We start from the raw sequence: 20038 nt of genomic DNA, 5'->3' as shown, positions 1-20038 counted from the left end.
AATGCAGGAGACATAAGATGAGTGTTCAATCCCTGGGTCAGACAGATCCCCTGGAGGAGGGCATGGCAACCCACGCCAGTATTCTTGCCTGGAGAATTTCATGGACAGAGGAGCCTGGTGGACTACAGTCCATGCATGCTTGCATGCTCAGTTGCTTCAATTGTATCCGACTCTTTGAGACCCCATGGACTATGCAGCCTGCCAGGTTCCTCTGTCCATGGGATTCTCCAGGCAAGAATACTGGAGTGGATTGCCTTTTCCTTCTCCAGGGGACCTTCCAGATCCAGGGACCAAACCTATGTCTCCTGCATTGGCAGGTAGATTCTTGACTGCAAGGCACCAGGAAAGCCCACTCTTCCCTTTACCTTGTACTAGTTATTAACTTGTTATAGAGAAGAGATAGTGGTATAAATTACTTCCTAATTTTTGCTTTATCAATTAAGTCAACAATAAATATGGAGTTGGGAATTTTTGTGGCACAATAAAGATCTGGAAGTTTTCTAAGAACAGAAAATGACATAGGAAGAGGAAAGGGACTGCTGATCTATTCCAAAGATTCAACCGAATTAAAGATTATGTATCCATATTAATGGGACAATTATGTTATTTCTTCCTTGAGCTCAGGACCCGGGGTGCTGAGGAATGGACAATTGTATCAACCAGCTTGTGCGTACTTGCAAAGCAGAAAGTCAAGAAGTAAGAGAATAAGGGTGCTAAGTGTAAAAGAAGCAGAAAATTCCTAGGATGGGCTGAAAAGGAAGTTTTAGTTAATTTTTTCCAATACATAGAGGATGAAAACATGAGAATTCTTGTTTTGTCATAGTAATTCTGTTTGGTAATGATTCACCATTTTATTTAATTTTGGTCTCTGGTTTCTCCAGTAATGGTTTTAACTCACATTCTGTTACATTACCCTAAAATGTTATTAATAACATACTATAGCTGGAAGGTGCCAGTGTCAGAGTGACATAATTTTCCAGGACATAAAATCAAACTACTAAGTCATACTATATCAACATAGTGTTTTATAATAATTATTTTCCTCCTAATTTAGAGCTATGACTTATAAACATGATTTTAGGGTGATAGCATATGCATTTAACAGACTTTATTTACTTAAACTGATTGTATTTCGTAGAAGACTCAATATATAATACATCAAAAGACAAATAAATCCTTCACATGAAGACTTCAGAGCATTTTAAATAAAATAGGAGTTATATTTAAGCATTTTGCTAGTAGAAATTAAATTACATTTTTGTTTTTGAAAGATTTTAGATATTTTTAATTAAACTAATGCAGTTAGTTCAGTTTTAAGGTTTACCATTTCCTATCACTTTCCAGTGTATATTCTTATCAATCAAAGAAACAGGAGCAACTGCAATGAAGCAAGTTGTGTTAGAAGCCAGTGACTAAAATTAGATTATCGATGACATTCACTTACATGTTCACAGCTGAAATTTCAAGGTAAAACATTTTCACCTGAAAGGAGACACTTTCCCATCACTGAAATGCAGACTTCTGTTATGAAATTACATCCATATTACATCATTGGACAGCGAAACTGACCCAAAATAGAAAGTGAAACCATATTCTTTTTTTCTGCTAAAGACAAAATTAAGTAGTGGAATTGTTTTACAAGGTTATTTTCACTGGTGCTTTCTTAATTAGGGGGAGATTTTTTTTCTAAGAGAAGTAATATTCCCAAAGAGGACGGAAGTATAAAGTATTTAGCATGAGGGCAGAGAAAGGTTGGTCTAGACTTTATCCCACCCACCCTAAACTACTCTTTAATGCAAATCTTCAGAGACCAACGCAGTTTATATTTTGTGGATGTTGCTCCCTTTCCTGTTTTTATGGGTACACTGGTACAGTTTAGATGTTTTTTCAGATGTCACATTCCATTTATCTTTTGGAAAGGTCACAGCGTGTGTGCATGTACTTACATAATTAGTGGAAACGTGATATCAACTGTTTTGAAACATACATTGCCTCCCTTCTGTTCATTCCTCCATGGATCACAAGGGATGTAACTTGTGAATTAGAGGAGAGCCACTCTTCCCAAAGCACCACTGTGCAGTGCAGTCGTTCACTCCGGCAGCTGGTCAGGAGCTTCCATCGCGGTGCAGCGCAAACATCCACACCGGGACGCACTGCTCTGGAAAGCCGTCCTGCTTCTGCTGGCCCAGCACCACCAGCCCACTCTTCCTAATGAGGGTCTGGAGGATGTCCATGTCCCGAGTCACGCTGCTGTCAGAGAGATCGAAGATGCAGCCCTCCCGGGCCACATTGTCCTTCAGTATGATGATGCCGTTTTCCTTCAGGCCATCTCGGCACCGGGAAAGAAACGCAAGAAGGTCCTTATCGGTCAGGTACCCTACAGGTGAGGTCAAGTAAATGGGGGAACAGGATGAAAGGGTGGGTGGGGAAGGAGGTGAGTAGGCAAGACTGAATGGCCACAAGGTTACAAATCGGGAGCTTGTTTGTTCACTCATTCAGGAATTATTTCATAGCCTGGATTGTTTTGTTGCGGGAGACTTTGAGAATTTAGGTAAGAGGACAGGTATCATCTTTGAGGGGAATCAGTGCACGCTCTGTAAAACAGCTATTATACCAACCTACTCTATCTACCTCCCAGGCACAAAAGAAACCACTCCTCATCCCTTGGATTCACTCCGTGTCTGCTGAACAACTCAACTCAGCTATCATTCCTCTGTGTCCTACACATACACACACACACACACACTCACACTCACACACACACACACACACACACACACACACACACACTCAGACCAAAATCTAATTCACTGCTATCTCATTTCCTGAGAATTTAAATCTAAGAAAGCCAAGGTTTGTCAATAATGGGGATACACTTTTTAAAGTTTTTCAAATATCCAGTTTTCTTCTAGGATTTAGGTTGGCACAAAGACGCTCCATCCTAAGAATGGGAATCGCCAGCCTTGTTCAGTGGATGTTAGGGGCAGAATCCAGAGGACCAGAGCATTGGGGGAGTTCCCGTTATATGTTAGACTAGCTAACTGTTCTCAGTGCAGCTAGAGCCACATATCCCTTTGTGTCCTTGCTCTGCCTCCTCAAGTCCTCCGGTTAGCGGGGAGCAGGGAAGCTGCAACGCCATGCAGAACTAACCAATGACCCACTGAATCCAGATGACATCGTATCTTCCCAGCGGGGGTGTGAATTCCTGCAGGCTAAAGCAGTGGTAGCTTTCTACCTTGTCCGCTTTGACCTGCAGGTAGTTCTGTGCTTCAAGGAGGAACGGTTCCATCATGTCCACCAGTTCCACCGTGTTGAAAACCGGCAACAGGACATGCTTGCTGACCCTTCCTATCCCGGAGCCGCAGTCCAAGGCACAGTCCGTCCCAGCTCTCCCAGGCCCCTGCAGAAAGATACCTTGTGGAACAGTCCAATGACAGACACTCACCCTGAGTCTTGACACTCAGTTACCTTTTTAAGTAAACTTCATTTAGGTCAAGTTCATGTAATTAAATGTGGGTTTCCTTGGTGGCTCAGACAGTAAAGAATCTGCCTACAGTGCAAGAGACTTCGGTTTGGTCCCTACGTCAGGAAGATCCCCTGGAGAAGGGAATGGTAACCCACTCATTAATCTTGCCTGGAGAATTCCGTAGATGGGGGAGCCTGGCAGGCTACAGTTCATGGGGTTGCAAAGAGTCGGACACAACATAGCAACTAACACACACACACACATAAAATTTAACGTACGGTTTTAAATGTACCATTCAAGGAGTCTGGACAAGTGTATGCAGGTATGTACCCACTACTGTGGACTTCCCAGGTGGTACTAGTGATAAACAGCCCTCCTGCCAATGCAGGAGACATGAGAGACATGGGTTCAATCTCTGAGTTGGGAAGATCCCCTGAAGGAGGACATGGCAACCCACTCCAGTATTCTTGCCTGGAGAATCCCTTGGACAGAGGAGCCTAGCAGGTTATAATCCATACAGTAGCACAGAGTTGTAGCACTGAAGCAACTTTAGAATGCACGCACCCACTGCCAGAGTCAAGTTATAAAGCATTCAATGACTTTTTTCAAAACATATTCAAACATGTCTAGTTTTTGCCTTCTTCATTTTATCCAAATATAGGTCTTTCAAAGAATTAAAAAATAAGATTTTAGAAAACATCTTAGGTTTGAGAACTAGGTAATGTTTTACAAGAAGTGGGCCATTTAAAGTCCTATGAAAGTAGGACTTTGTTAATTGCCAATTTGGGTCAAACCCGTAGCAAATGGACTTTTACTGTAGCTTACTGCCTTGCAGAAAAAGAGAGAGCAAAGCAGAGAGAATCTTTCAGAGTTTTAAAATTGCTTTTCAAATTCATGCAGTGAACACATTTCGATTCATACTAGGGTGGATGATTAAAATTTTATTTTTTTCTCAAAACTGATTTTGGGGGCTCTGAATTATCTACTCTTCTTGTGTGGAAGATAACTTTTAGAACCTGAGCTGAGGAAATGCAATCTGTTCCATTCTCAGGCCAGAATTGCACTTCAAACTCAACCTCGATGGCATATAGCACATTCATGAGGATAAAAGGTAGCTGCAGCAAAGTCCCCCTGTCTCTTTTCATGCTAAAAATTGTTTCTGCTTTTGTATCAGAAACCACATGACTTATTGGACAAAAAGCCCTTAAACTTTTTAAAAGTAAAATTCTTAATTAACTGACGGTGAAAGATGAATAGTTAATAGAGATAGGAGGATATCAGCCAATGAAAACCTTCTCAAACTTGCTTCTATAAAGTAATATACATACACACACACACACAGCCAGTATATATCTATGAAATAAACATGTGTATATACGTATATATATGTGTGTCTGTGTGTTTATGTATGTATGATATTTGACTGTAGCTATCCTTGAAACAACAGTTATATACAAAACAATTGAACTTCCCAGGTGGCGCTAGTGGGAAGGAACCCTCCTGCCAGTGCAAGAGACATAAAACACACAGGTTCAATCCCTGAGTCGGGAAGATCCCCTGGAGGAGGGCATGACAACCCACTCCAGGATTCTTGCCTGGAGAATCCCTTGGACAGAGGAGCCTGGCAGGCTACAGTCCAATGTGTCTCAAAGAGTCAGACATGACTGAGGTGACTGAGCACGCATGTACGCACGAATACACAAATACTGTTATACATGATATAAATACAAAATACATGATATAAACACACAAATACACTGTTATACATGAATACACAAACACAAAAACTGTTATATAAAAATACAAAAGATGCCTTTTACGCAAATCTGGTGCACCTTTGCCCCTCACCACTACTGCCTAGCTGTCTTTATTCCATGCCATTCCACGTGTTTGGCACAGCCTCAAATACCCTGGGAACAGGTTTTTTCCTCTTTCTCTCATTCTCATGCTGTGCCTCTGAGAAGAGACATTTAAAGACTGACCTCTGGGACAGCATCTCTACTCTCTTGGACACTATGGCTGCTTATTACTGTGCTTAGATTGAAATCTGATGCACCTCCGTGAATGTGACCAAAACCACATAAATGTGTGATTTCACAACTTTACTTTTATTACCCTATCTTCATATTTATGGGTTCATATAAAATAGTAAAATACTCTTAGAAATTTCATTTTCATTTTGATTCTGCCTATGTCTTTTGTTTCAAAGAACATTATTTTACCTTCCTTCCGTTGGAGTTTGAAAACAAAGTGTTAAATACCACTGTATAAAAACCATGAAATACAGTTAGCCCCCAATTTTTCAGTCATCCAATCTCTGAGGAATATCAAGAGAAAAAACCATCAAATACCAATTACATTTTTTAACTTTTTACTTTCCCCTCAAAAAGCTAAAAGTAAGGAATGTTATCAGCTATGCCATTGATATTATCTTTATATCATTTGTTTATTTGCTAAAGTAAGCACATTTGCAACAAGTTTAAAAGTGTTTTCCCACTGTCCCAGGTCACTAAGTGTTGAAAGAAAAGCAAAACTTTAAATTAAACAATCTGCCTTTTCCCAGTTGACACAAGGATAAATCATGTCAGATACTCATATTCCCTAACTCCTTGTATCTTGACCTGGATACTAATTTAGCATATTATTAAGGTCAAAGTACCAAAATATCGTTTCTTTAAAAAGACTATGTTTGTACTTTGAGGTCACAGCTTCACAATGAGCCTTGTCTACTAAGAAGGACTCCTTATATTTGTTTGAAAAGAGCAGACTGCTCATTTCCAACATAAATATGCCAGCAGAAGGTTGTTTCCTTTCCCAGGTCCGTGCGCCTGTGTATGGGCTCTGTCTGACCAGCATCCCTGTGGTCAGTTTGGCATTCCACATGGAGTGACAAGACAGCCGGATTACTAACTAAGCTTCTGAAATGCACTGGGATCAAAGTCAGCTTCATCTCAAGGCGAGCAGGAGGGATTGCTCTTGGCCAGATTGGGGAAGAGTTGAGGTCTGTGGTCTACACACACATACATACACACACACACACACACACACACAGAGCAGGGATTTTTCTGCTTCATGAAACAAATGGAAAAATATGTCGTGGATAAGAGCTGGGAATTTGGTATCAGACAGACCTTGCCAGGCATGAGTCCCAGCTCTGTCTCTTACCACCTGCATAACCTTGAAAACATACTTAATCTCTATAAGCCTCAGTTTCCCCAACCATGAAAATGAGAAATAATAATAGTACTTACCTCCCTAAATTATTATGAAGAACAGATAAGACAGTGCTTCTAAAGTGCTCATCAGAGTGACTATCTCAGATAAAGTGCTCAGTGAAGTCAGTCAGTAACACTGATTTTAAAATATTTCAGGTTAACCTTATCTATAAATAACCCCAGCCATCATCTCTAGTTCCGTAGTCCTTTATGGCCACAGTTGATGTCCAGACACTTTGCCCCAATGAGCGCTCCATCCTGATCCTATTTTTCTGTACTCAGGCAAAGGGTGCTTCAGAGAAAGTTGGATATAAAGTGAACCTCACCTCAACACTAGGGAAACTATTAATATTATGCTTCTAAATAGGTTGACAACCTAATCCCAAATATTTGTAATATTCTTAATGGTTCCTTCATCAGAATAAAATGGAGTCCAAATTTCAGATGAATAACTTCATAGTGAATTGGAACAAAACCTGTTTGCTAGTTAGGACTTTGTTCTCAGTAGAACCAACAGCAGCTTTACTATGTGGGTTGTCTGTTCTGAAAACTAAATGAAAAATTGAAAGTGAAGCCGCTCAGTCGTGTCCAACTCTTTGCAACCCCGTGAACTGTAACCTACCAGGCTCTGCCGTCCATGGAATTTTCCAGGCAAGGGAACTGGAGTGGGTTGCCATTTCCTTCTCCAGGGGATCTTCCTGACCCAGGGATCGAAACCGGGTCTCCCGCATTGCGGGCAGATGTTTTACCATCTGAGCCACCAGGGAAGCCCCAACTAAATGAAGCTCCATAAAATACAATGACCGAATTATATGAAAGCTTGTTATCAGTAGTAGCAATAAATGAGCTATATTGCATAATAATTATGTGCACTAAAGTAAACATTTGACATATAGTATCTCATTTGAGATTCACATTATCCTACAAGATAGGTTCTGTGGTTATACTCTAGACACAGGTAAGAAAATTGAGGTTTAAGAGAATTTAAGGAGTAAACCCAAGGTGGCTTATATAGTAAGGAGGACCATAATAACTCTGGAGCTCAAGATTCTGGCCCCTAAAGTAAATGACCCATCTCCATATGGCCTGAAAGTAAGGAAGTGGAGTTTTACTCAACACCAAGTCTATAAAGGGATCACATTTTTTCAAGGCAATGTCTCAACTGTGTATAAAACAATATAAAGATATTCTACTATACTTACCATTTTTAAACTAAACATATGCCTGCGTTTCCTTGCAATGTTGAATTTTTATTACAGAGACTCAATAAATCACCCCAAGATCCCAAATGGCATGATCTCTCATCAGTCATCTGAGTGTCAACTGCTTATCTATGGGATCTGAAAGAGAAGTCTTCTTAATCAACTACTTGTAATATTAACACTGCTAGTTCACCTTCCCCTGAAGCATAAGAAATAAGCTGGTGCTAGGAGGGTGAAATGCCAACTAGGATAAACCAGTCATTTAATGTGACCCATCCTTTTTGAACCTCTTAAAACGGGCTTTGACACTAAACTCGTGGCTCACCCATTTAGCTTTCATATGACTGAAGCGACAACACAGAAGCATGTGAGCTCATTGTTTGCCAGAACTTTGCTTCCTAATCAAACTACAGTTGGACACTCACCCCAACAAATTTCCTGAGGAATTTCTGAGAGGCCTGGATATCTGGGTTGGACAGTTCAATGAAATTTCCCATCATACCCTCTTCTGTAGCTGGTACTTCTTGATAGAAGAGTTTAGCTCTGGCATAGAACTGCATCTCACCATTGATGACTTGACTTGTTAAAGCATACAATTTCACTGAAAATAAAACATTATTAATATTTAAGTGACAGAACAAGTTCATTCTTATCATGCAGCGAATTTCCTCTTAGAAGCCTGCAAATCAGTGGTATGGAGGAAAGGGTATTCGTTTGATGTCAGAAGATCTGGGTTTGAGCTCTAGTTCAGTTATTTACTTGCTATTTAACCTTGGGTAAACTTCTCAACCCCTATGATCTTCAGGTGTCTCATGTATAAATCACAGTCATGTGGCATTTTCATGATTTAATAAACCTAGAGTTTAATTTTAAAAATAGCTTGTCACTATGTTTAGAAGTATTCAACAGTGTTTGCTACAGTAGAATAAATAATTTCACAAGTTTCACAGTAAGTTTTATCTTTGACTTATTTTTATCTTAAAATAAAAGATAAAAATCTTTGACTTTATTTTTATCATAAAGTTTAAAATATTTTATGGAAATTTGATCACTAATCCTTACTTCTAACCACAAGGTAGATTAGGGATAGGTATTTTTTTCATTTCTTTTTCAAGCAATTCATACCCATATATCTCTTTGTAACAACATGACAGAAAATGTGCTTGAGCCCTAAGTTCTGAAAATAAACTACTAAAAAATACAATATTTTTTGAGCAACTATTTTGTACTAGGCATTATACTAGGCACATTCACATATAATATGTCATTATTTCAGAAAAGAAGTGAGGTATTATTTTTAAACATTTATTTTTATAAAAACATGTGTACCCACTTCTGAAGGGTAAATGAGTATGCACTTAAATGTGATTTATAAATTAAAGTGCTTCCTTGCAGATATAAAATATTTTCATTAAAGAACATTCAGAAGGAAATGATAGAAAGTGAGATGAAAGGGAGGAACTTCTTGTTCAAGATTATAAGCTGAATCCATCCATTTGTCTTCTGTCATTCCCAGTACTCCCCATGAATTGTTTTAATAAACTCAATCTGTAACAATGAAGAAAATGAGGAGGGACCACCAATGAATTCATGATTTCAACAAATTTCTGGAAGACAAAAAGCAGATGGAACAAAAGTATAGAATTTACAGCTCAGGACATCTACAAAGGAAGTAAAAGTTAATTTAAAATCTGCCTGTAGGCCAATTGGGAGGTGATCACTGCACTCCCTCCCAAAAGTGACAAGCAGCACAGCTGTAATCTAAGCGGGGTAAATATGTCTCTTCTCCAAAAACAGAAAAAAAAAAAAAGGAGAACCAGACCCATTAGTGTTGGGATCCTAGAATAGTAATTCTGGCATATAGAGGGTTCCAGGCACCTCATCTGCTTACATTCATCAGAGTCTGGTAAGGTCAACTGGCATATGTAGAGCTTCTTGTCATCCTTTCTATTCAGTGGAGAGGTATATAACAGAGGAAATCTTCTCCACTACCTAAAATCATTTACCTTGTCCTTCATCCCTAACTGTGGATAAAAAATGACTTCCAAATACATGAGGGTGAATGTCTGAAAAACAAAATAGAGATAAACAATCAAAACTGACTCCAAAGGAAATAGAAATAATCCGGGAAATTAATGAGAATTTAAACCAAAACCAAGCAAAAATTTATATCCGTGAAGAGATATGAGAACAGGTGCATCCATAATTGAAGATAAGATGTCAAGAAAATGACCATGTAAAACATAATAAAGAATTCTTAGAAATTAAAATTTTGATTACCAAAAACTTTGGAGTGAATATTGAGTAAACATTTGTAGTGAACGTTGAGTAAACACGTCAGGACATAAAGGGAAAGGCAGATGCAGAAAACAGAAGCAAAAATATTAAAGCTATAAAGATTTAATTCAGAGGACCCAACATCAAGCTAAGTAAGATTCTCAAAAACAGAAAATGAAGGGAAGAAAATTATTACCAAAAAAATAGATAAAATTTCTCAAAGCTGCAAGAGATCGTAAGGCCCAAAAGTACTAAGCAATATGGATTTTAAAAACCTAGCTGATTCATGTCACTGTATGGCAAAACCCACCATAATATTATAAAGTAATTATCCTCCAATTAATATTAATTAATTAAAATACATAAATATTTTTATTTAAATAAAAATAACTTTATTTATGTAAATTTTTATTAAAAATAATTAAGTAAAATCACATTTATACATATCTTTAGGAAATTTCAAAACACCAAGAGTAATGAGAAGATTATTAAGTTATTTATAGGGAAAAAGTTTGCTGACTTTCAAGTAGGGTTGCCAGATTTAGCAAATAAAAATACAAGACATGCAATTACTTTTGAATTTTAGATAATCAATGGATAATTTATTAGTATAAATATGCTCAAAATATCACACATTGCATGGGACATACTTTTACTAAAAAATTGTTTGTTGATTATCTTAAATTCAAATTTAACTGACCTCATATTTTACCTGGCAGCTGTATATTCAAAGGAGTAGACTCAGGCTTATAACACAGATCTCATTAGAAACACTGAAAAACAGTGTCATCAATATTTTAAGGGAAAATTATTTTGAAGCTAAAATATGTTACCATTCAAATGGTGAGAGAATATTTACCTCCCATATTCATTCTTCACAAGTTTCTCAAAGCTATATTCCATCTCAGTGAGGGTTAAAATTGAGAAGATATATCATGAAAGACAACAAAATTAACCCAGGAATCCAATGAAAAGAAATCCCAAAAAGGTAGGTATTATTAGATCTAGAAAGAAATCAGTTTATACACAACAGAAAGCATTGGCTTCAAAAAATATCTTCAGGAAATAGAATGAACTGAATTCTGGGCAATAGATAGTAGGGAAGAAGCAAGAAGACATGAGTAATATCCTCAGGAAGACATTTTTTTAACCTCAACAAAAATAAAAGACAGTTGAGGGACTTCCCTGGTGGTCCAGGGGTTAAAGATCCGCCTTGCAATGCAGGGGATGCTGGTTTGATCCCTGGCTGGGAACTAAGATCCTTTGTGCCTCGGGGCAACTAAGCCTGCTTGTCATTACTAGAGAGAAGCCCCATGTACTGCAACGAAAGATCCCACATGCTGCAACTAAGACCGATGGAGCCATATATAAATAAATATATTTAAAAAAAAAAAAAAAAAAGACAGTTGAATGCTCCAAGTAAAACATACAACTGTATAAAAAAATGTTACAATCAGGATATGAAGCAAACCAAACTATGACATAATCGTACATAGAAGGAGTATAAGAAAGGAGAATCTGTTTAAACTTTACTAGGAACATTTTTCTTCAGGTAACACCAAGATTGTGATGTTGGATTAGTACACCACATGCCTCTGAATTGAACAACGGTTACATAGTTCCAAATTTTTATTCTAAAAGTTAAAACTCCAATAAACCCTACTTTTATCCATTGTAGTATATTTCATCTGTGGAGTTACATCATTATTTCCTAGCTTGAAGACGCTGAGGCCAATATTTGGACCCTTGAGTGATCATGAATTTGCTAAAAGGAATATAGGAATCAGAACCCATGTATGTTATTTTCTAGAGACTAACAATATTATAGACTATATTTCCTGTATATATTAATTAATACAATAGATTGTCATTTTAAAAATACAGATCTTTTAAAACTATTAATAAATAGTCTAGTAGTCATGTATGGATGTGAGAGTTGGACTGTAAAGAAAGTTGAGCACCAAAAAATTGATGCTTTTGAACTGTGGTGTTGGAGAAGACTCTTGAGAGTCCCCTGGACTGCCAGGAGATCCAACCAGTCCATCCTAAAGGAGATCAGTCCTGGGTGTTCATTAAAAGGACTGATGTTGAAGCTGAAACTCCAATACTTTGGCCACCTGATACGAAGAGCCAACTCATTTGAAAAGACCCTGATGCTGGGAAAGACTGAGAGCAGGAGGAGAAGGGGACGACAGAGGATGAGATGGTTGGATGGCATCACCAACTCAATGGACATGAGTTTGGGTAAACTCCAGGAGTTGGAGGCCTGGCGTGTTGTGGTCCATGGGGTCGCAAAGAGTCGGACATGACTGAGTGACTGAACTGAACTAACTGAACAATAGATTGTCATTTTAAAAATACAAACGTTTTAAAACTATTAATAAATATATAGGTTTTTTGACATTTTATATACAAGTGAGCATCTGATTGAGAAAATATAACTTTAAAAGGAATGCCCTCATGTTCAAAATCATTGGGAACCAACACCAGTCCCCCTTACCTAGCACTCAGTAAAGTGTTATGTCAACAGGTAGCCCGATGAATGCTTGTAAATTCAACAGGGACAGCAAAAATTAAGTATCAGCATGCCAAAAAAACACAACTGTTCCAAATTCGTCTGGATGTCTCAGAAAATCAGGTTAAGAAATCACAGCTCACAAAGTCTTCCCAGAGATGAATGCTTCTGGGGCAAGCCACAGGCAAGCCACAGCCTAGTGCTCTCTTGTTGATCCAACCAAAGCAGCAAAACAACCACTCTCATCATCACCTGCTTAAGTCAACTAGTTGGTGGAGTTTATTAAAACCTTTAATCTGGAAATGGGAATGGTCCATTATGCCAGCAACGTTTAGACCACAAGTGAATGCCAAGCTCAGCAGGGGTCAGACTCAATAGGTAAGTTTTTATGGTTATGGGCTTGTCACCTAATTGACAGGAACATTTCACTAAAAAGATATATGAGGTGTAATGTCCAGCCCCAGGTACTCCCCTCCTGATAGCTCCTGCAATGGTGCCAGTTGATTGATAAGGTAATCAAACATCAGCCTATGCCTTTTTATTATAGAAATACATCTAGTGGTTTATTCTTGTGGGATTGCAATGTTTTTGTGACACTTGGTATAGTCTAAACCAGAGGCTAGACACTCTATTAGCTTTTGATATAACATGGTGCTTATTTCTTGACCTACATTATAAGCTGAACTTCCAAGGAATTTCCAATGTTACAAAAATAAAAATAAAGTACGTGTGAATTTGCCCTGGAGAAGAACAAAGATCGTGTGAACTCTCTAAGAAAGATTTGTTGAGAGTGTAGTGTTTATGCTTGCTGAGTACCTTCTCTATTTTCCTTTTTTTGTTTTTTAGTAGAGTTGGATATAACTATTTTAGACTTTATTCTAGATGTTAGATCTGTTTGTCAACTGGAAATTGACCTGAGAGTCTTCAGAGGATATGTAGGCTAGATTTAAACAGTAAGTTTGAAATGATTTGAGATAGAATACTGGATCAAGTTAGTCTTTTATTTATAATAGAAAAGAAAGCCCAACTAGGAGACGCTTTTAGGAAATATAAGGTCTTCCATAAAAGAGATTTGTAGGTGAGCACTTCTCAATTTAACCATGAAAGAAGTGACAGTAAAAATTTAAGGAAGGAAGGGAGGAAAGATAAAAGGAAGGAAAGAAAATGTGTCTAGGCACAAAGAATATTACTCAGCCATAAAAGGAAGAAAATTCTGCCATTTGTGACAACATAGATGGACCTCGAGGGAATTCTACTAAATGATATAAATCAGACAGAGAAAGATAGATAATGTATGATCTCACTTATATGTGGAATCTAAAGTCATATCTGTTTTCTCATCCACAAGAAAGGGTAGGAGGGAGTGGAATTTATTTTATCAGTGTTCCTGATAGAATCCAAAGATCTGTGTGTGCCAGAATGCTAGAAAGTCATCATTAACAAGCCTTAGAATTACCTTGAGAGTCCCTCTAGGTTTTATTTCTTCCCTGAATGCTTTAGGAGTCAAGGGTTCCTTGCCTGTAAAATAATGCACTTTCATCCCTGAAAGTTTTTGTGGGCTTTTCCCTTTTCAACTGAGGGCTATTTCAGGGCTTCCCAGGTGGCTCAGGGGAAAAGATTTCACGTGAATACAGGAGACATAGATTCAATCCTTGGGTCAGGAAGATCCCCTGGAGGAGGAAATGGCAACCTGCTCCAGTATTCTTGACCCGGATATCCCATGGACAGAGGGGCCTGGCCGGCTACAGTCCATAGGGTCACAAAGAGTCGGACACAACTGAGCACACAAATTCTTTTCAGCCTTCAACACAAGTAAGGTAAAGAAAGGTGAGGAGGGAGGGAAAATACACTTTCCCCACTCCAGCAAGGAGGTATACAAGTTCCCACTGCACATCATATCCCCTGCCCACTTGGCCAAAAGTCTTCCTCTCTAATTCCTACTTGAGTGTTCTACCTAACCTGCTGTTGAATGTGAAAAGGTCAGAATACAAAGATAGTGGGGACAGAGTTTTCACAGTGAGATTTTGCATCAGAAGAGTCAGCAGCTGATCCAGCAGTGACCAGGCCTCCTCTGCACCTCCCTCTGCAGCAGCCTGTAGTGATGCCTGTCCCTGTCCCCACATTCCACCAAAATTATCTGTGCAGGTCTCTCTCCTACATTAAACTCTCAAGATAAAGCTCTATCTTGTTTTCCTTATAACCCCAGGACTTACATCCTGCTGACCCACAGCAGGCTTCCTTTGAGTGTTCGCTGAATAAATGAATATTGTCTAGTTTTTCATTCTTTGGATAACAGGTTCAACAAAGTAGTGAATGGATATAGGGAATAGCCAACCCACTCCAGTATTCTTGCCTGGAGAATTCCATGGACAAAGGGGCCTGGTGGCCTACAGTCCATGGAGTCACAAAGAGTCTGATATGACTGAGCACATGTACGCACACACAACATAATCACACAGAGGTCACACTTTTTGTAGTTAATGAAAAACTATAGGAGGATATATTGATTTTCCTAATTAGGCAAACCCAAATAATAAAAAATAGTAATCATCACTGATCAAACATGTATATATGTACTATATATGTTAGCATTTATATCTAACTGAATATATAAGATAGATGTGACTATCTACAGAAGAAAAGAGGGCCTCAGGAGGTTAAAGAAATTGCCCACTAGTCAGTGAAACAACTGGGGTTTAAACCTAGTTCTATTTAAATCCAAAATCCATATTTTACCCATTCAATACTGTGTATAGGAAGGTGTGCTAAAGAAAGGAAAATTATCCACTTCTTTATTTCTTTAAAATGAAAAATGGTCTTGCATAATTGGTATTGCAAAGGCAACAATAAACATTTGGAAAATGCACAGTGAGTTGTGCAGCCATAACTTCCACAGGGATGAAATCAATCTGAAAAATGCCAAAAGTTGTATGATGAGTTTCATTTGGAAGTTCCAAGTGTATTGTAGGGAATGTTTTTATTAATTCTAGGTTTTAATTGTGACAGCAAAGTTGTGACCATAGTTCTCAATTTCTTCCTCAGAGCCTAATTCTTCTAAAAAGGGGTGAGTGAAGGGGAGTTAATAACCATTAGTAGGTACCTCCCATGTGCCTGACATTATGCCAAGGCACTTTCATGTCGTCTCTTCATGTTATCTCTCTTAATCCTCACAAAAACTGGAATTATAATCACTATTTTACAGATAAGTAATGAAAAAAATCAGAAAAGTTTAGTAACATGCTCAGTATTATGGAGAAAAGAAGTGTCACAGTCAGGTCCTAACCCAAACTTACTTAAATGCAAAGCCTTTGTTCCTTTTGCTAAACTGCATGGAAGTATTATTCTAAATGCCAAGTTAGACTAAGCCTTTAACAATGTCCAGGAGTAATAGATTCTTGCACAATATATAATGAATAAATATTCACTGACTTCTGTGTCCTTAAAAATATGCTGTGGATAGTGCTAGAAGAATTGCTGAGGAGTTGGCTTATGTGTACACCTCCAAGTTGGATTGTATACAGGCCCACACTGCTATACAAACTGGAGATTTACATAAATTGTTTTCCTACTCTACTTCCCATTTGTTTACAAACAGCCACCTACGACAAATTCATTCACTCCAGGCCTCTAACTGAATTTGGGCTGGTATAACTAGATTATATGAACCCATTCACTGGCTCACCCATCTTTCTGATTTCTTCAATAGAAAGCTAGTGCTCCTCATGGACTGTTTTTTATATTCCTGTCAGCTGGAAAAATTTGGTAAAACTTATAGTGCTCCCCTCATTAGTCAAGCTGCCATTTACACTGGGAGGCAGCATGATTTTGTGGTTAGAAAGTTCAACTGGCCTGGGTTCTAATCCTGCTCCACACTCCTCACCGTGTGATCTTTGGCCAGTTACTTACTTCCTCTGTGGATCAGTTCCTCAGATTCAAGAGAGGAAATAACACCACCACCTAATACAGATGTTGAGAGGATGAACAGAGATAATTAACATATGCAAACCACTGAGAGTAACAAGCATGTTTCCATTTCTTTGTGAAGATCTGTCATAGTCAATGGCATAGCTAAGAGTTCCACTGAAGACTTGGAATATGCATGCTCTTGCTTCTCCAGGAATCACTGAAGTTAGCCAGGGATATTTCAGCAAGTGTCCCCATGACTGAATGTCACTTCACAGTGAGCTGGTGTGAGGCTGACTGCCTAACGCAGGCAGTTGGAGGAAGGAAGGAAGGAAAGAAGGAATCAAAGAGACTGGTTAGCCACCATTCTTCCCATAATTACTCCAAACAACAAACTCTCTGTGCAGACTCTACAGTAGGGCTCCCCAGTCTTCTAAAAGAAGGGCTTTATTTTCACTTCTATGAAGTATTGAAATCATCAAGAGGAGGGGAAGCCAACTCTAAAACACCTCAGTGGGGCTGGGGAAGGAGTGCTTCCACTGGCTGAGTTTTATTTCCAAACTGAAAACATTAATATCCACTGAAGCCTGAAAACTCTCATACAGCGAATTAAGCTTATCTTTGGTAATGCCTGTTCTAAGGAAGGCTGCTTGGTGACTTTAAAAGAGAGCTGGTTCTAAGAAAGGAAATGAAATGCAACTGCTTACTGAGCATTGACGATTTTCACATATATAATTGCATTTAATACTCCAACAGCCCCACAGTTTTGAGGAAAATGATGCTCAGAGTTTAGCAAATTGCAGGGGTGATTTCTCTATCAGTAGCAGTGCCAGAATTTGAACTCAGGATGTTGGAAACCTGCAATTAATTATTAGTAAGGGGCCATTTAATTTTTCTAATAAATACTTATTGGGGTCTTTTAAATTCATCTTTAGCTACTTTCAGAGATGAGATTTTAATCTCTCATAATTACTTTTAAAATTTGGCAGTCATCTACCCCTTAGCAAGTCTCTCATAAGTTATTAAATTTATATCTTTCGCCAGACTAATGCAACACAGCCAACAAGCTACTGTTACTGAGGTATCGTCCAAAGAGTGTCTCCAGTGGTCTGACAAAATATATGGAGTGGTCAGAACATCATCATCTTCCAAATAAACTGCTCTAACTTTTCCATTTGGATACAGATGAGATGTCCACTATGTCCTAAAGGAATTACTTATGGGTAGATCAGAGAGTTTGGATCATAAAGCAGGCTGAGCACTGAAAATTTGATGTTTTTGAATTATGGCACTGGAGAAGACTCATGAGAGTCCGTGAACCGCAAGGAGATCAAATCAGTCAGTCCTAAAGGAAGTCAACTCTGAATATTCATTGGAAGGATTGTTGCTGAAGTTGAAGCTCCAATACTTTGGCCACCTGACGCAAAGAATGGACTCGTTGGAAAAGATCCTGAAACCAGGAAAGATTGGAGGTAAAGGGAGAAGAGGGTGGCACAGGATGAGATGGTTGGATGGCAGCACCAACAGAAAGGAGGGGAATGTGAGCAAACCCCAGGAGACCATGCAGGGCAGAGGAGCCTGAAGTGCTGCATCCATGAGGTCACAAAGAATTGGGAACAACTTAGAGACTGAACAACAAAATGCGATCTACCAGGAAGAGCCTTGGTTCTTGCTTTGGTATCTAGGTGAGACCTATCTAGACTGCTCTCATCATCTCTGAATTTTCTTTTCCTCACTTTAAAAAAATAGGATAGGGGACAAGAGTGAGAAGGTGCATAGAAAAGTAATAATGCTGACCCTATCTATCTCATCATGTGGTTATGAGGATCAAATAAAGTCATAAATGAGAAATTTGTATAAGGAATATATATATATATACACATATACACACATATATATATGTGTGTGTATATATGTGAGATGAAGCCATTTGTATATCTAGAATTAAAGATTCCCCTCAGAAATGGACTTAGAAAGTGACTTTGGTAGGCTGGTAACATAGTCTTGAATGCAATACAAAGAATTATGTAGCTTCTTGCCCATCTGGAAAGCCTGCCCACATCAAGTGTACAATGGGGCTTTCAGCAACCTTAAGAAAACAGACTGGGGCTGAAACATACTGCTCCTGCTTTCATTGGGGGAATATAAATCAAAGGGGATACTTCACTCTTTAATCACAAGTTATTTCCTCTTCAGGGCTGTTAAGAGTGCGCTTAACTAACCACTTTCACACAGGCTGAGAAAAGCAGTGTAGACAAACCAGATAAGCTTTATGTTGCCCTATTGTCCAATTCCCTGGAAACTAGAGGAAATAACTAAAATGGAGACAGACTACTGCCCAGTTTTTTTCTTAGCATTCAAAGATCACACTAAAATCAGCTCCTTTAAGCTCTCAGACTAATATTGTAACTCAGAAAGGCCAGAAAGCATTATGTGGAGTGTGTGCTCATGCATACACATGCAGACACACACACACACACACACACACACACACACACACACACTCACTCACTCACCCCAACAACCTTGATCTATTATTGTTTAGCCATTCGTTTTAATTCTTAGTTGATATGCTATTGCATTAATACTCTCATCTTTGAGTTACCTAATTTACTCACCTCTAAATTTTTGCAAATATAAAAAATGTCCTTTCAAACTCAAGAAATTCATTTCTACAAGCCTGATATTCAGGCAACCAACACCCAGAGAAGCAAGTTACTCATGTCTGAGGTGCATGAAGTCCCAAAATAGAGGCTTGACCTTCCAGGCAGCGCTTGATCTTTGCACTCTCCATAAAAGAATGCCATTGAAACATTTAAGCCGTTTAAATGGTTGTGGGTCCTTTTTATCTGAAAAGTGTCCTTGTTCTAATTCCTTTTGGAAAAGCCCCACAACCTCACACAGTGGCTCCAGTCATTTCTTATCCCTTATCTAGGAGCTCTGACTCACTTACCCAGGGGAATATTTTCCAGCAGGTAGAGATAGCTCTGAAAGAAGTCATTGCAAATGGCTTTGTGAAGAATAAAGGACATGCTATGTCGACAGAGTTCATCATCGGTCTTCTGCCAGCGGGATCTGAAGGCAAAGTGGGCTCCCAGGTGGGCCATGGTGAAAGGGGATAATAATTATTCCTACAGAGAGAGGAAGCTTGCCTGACAGTTTCTTTGAATTAACTTTCTCTTCCTACACGAACTTGAGACTGTCATTTTAAACCAATCCCTGTCCATCTATATCAGGAGAGGTGTCATGGGGCTTGGGGGAGGGGCAGCAGACACGGGGAGGTCAGACTCTTGGCACGTCTACTGTCTGATTGCTCGGGCGACACCACTCCTGGCCAGCAGGTGCTAAGTAAAGATGAAAACAGGCTGAGCGAGATCCTGCTTCATCCAGGGAAAAGCACACCTCCCTCCTTTAGCTGCCACTTCAAACAAGCAGGAGCACAGCCTGCTAACACCCTGAA

At 38.8% G+C, this 20038-nt stretch overlaps 1 protein-coding gene across 2 annotated transcripts; it reads right to left on the bottom strand.

Annotated features, from left to right (window-relative positions):
* Nucleotides 1-831: 831 nt before the first annotated feature.
* NTMT2 (N-terminal Xaa-Pro-Lys N-methyltransferase 2) lies at nt 832-19794 on the bottom strand. 2 transcript variants are annotated; one of them, XM_043924416.1, is made up of 4 exons: nt 19532-19794; nt 8309-8484; nt 3151-3400; nt 832-2377 (listed from the first exon to the last, which is right to left on the bottom strand). In XM_043924416.1, exons 1-4 carry the CDS (start codon nt 19683-19685, stop codon nt 2106-2108), a joined length of 852 nt encoding a protein of 283 aa, XP_043780351.1. In that variant the 5' UTR covers nt 19686-19794; the 3' UTR covers nt 832-2105. The 2 variants fall into 2 exon arrangements, with proteins under 2 accessions (XP_043780351.1, XP_043780352.1); XM_043924417.1 differs by having other exon boundaries at nt 832-2329.
* Nucleotides 19795-20038: the final 244 nt, after the last annotated feature.

Source organism: Cervus elaphus, chromosome 14 (genome assembly GCF_910594005.1).
Source record: "Cervus elaphus chromosome 14, mCerEla1.1, whole genome shotgun sequence".
Classification (NCBI taxonomy): Eukaryota; Metazoa; Chordata; class Mammalia; order Artiodactyla; family Cervidae; genus Cervus; species Cervus elaphus.
Note: the sequence above shows the minus strand (reverse complement) of the source record. Positions and strands in the feature narration are given on the sequence as shown.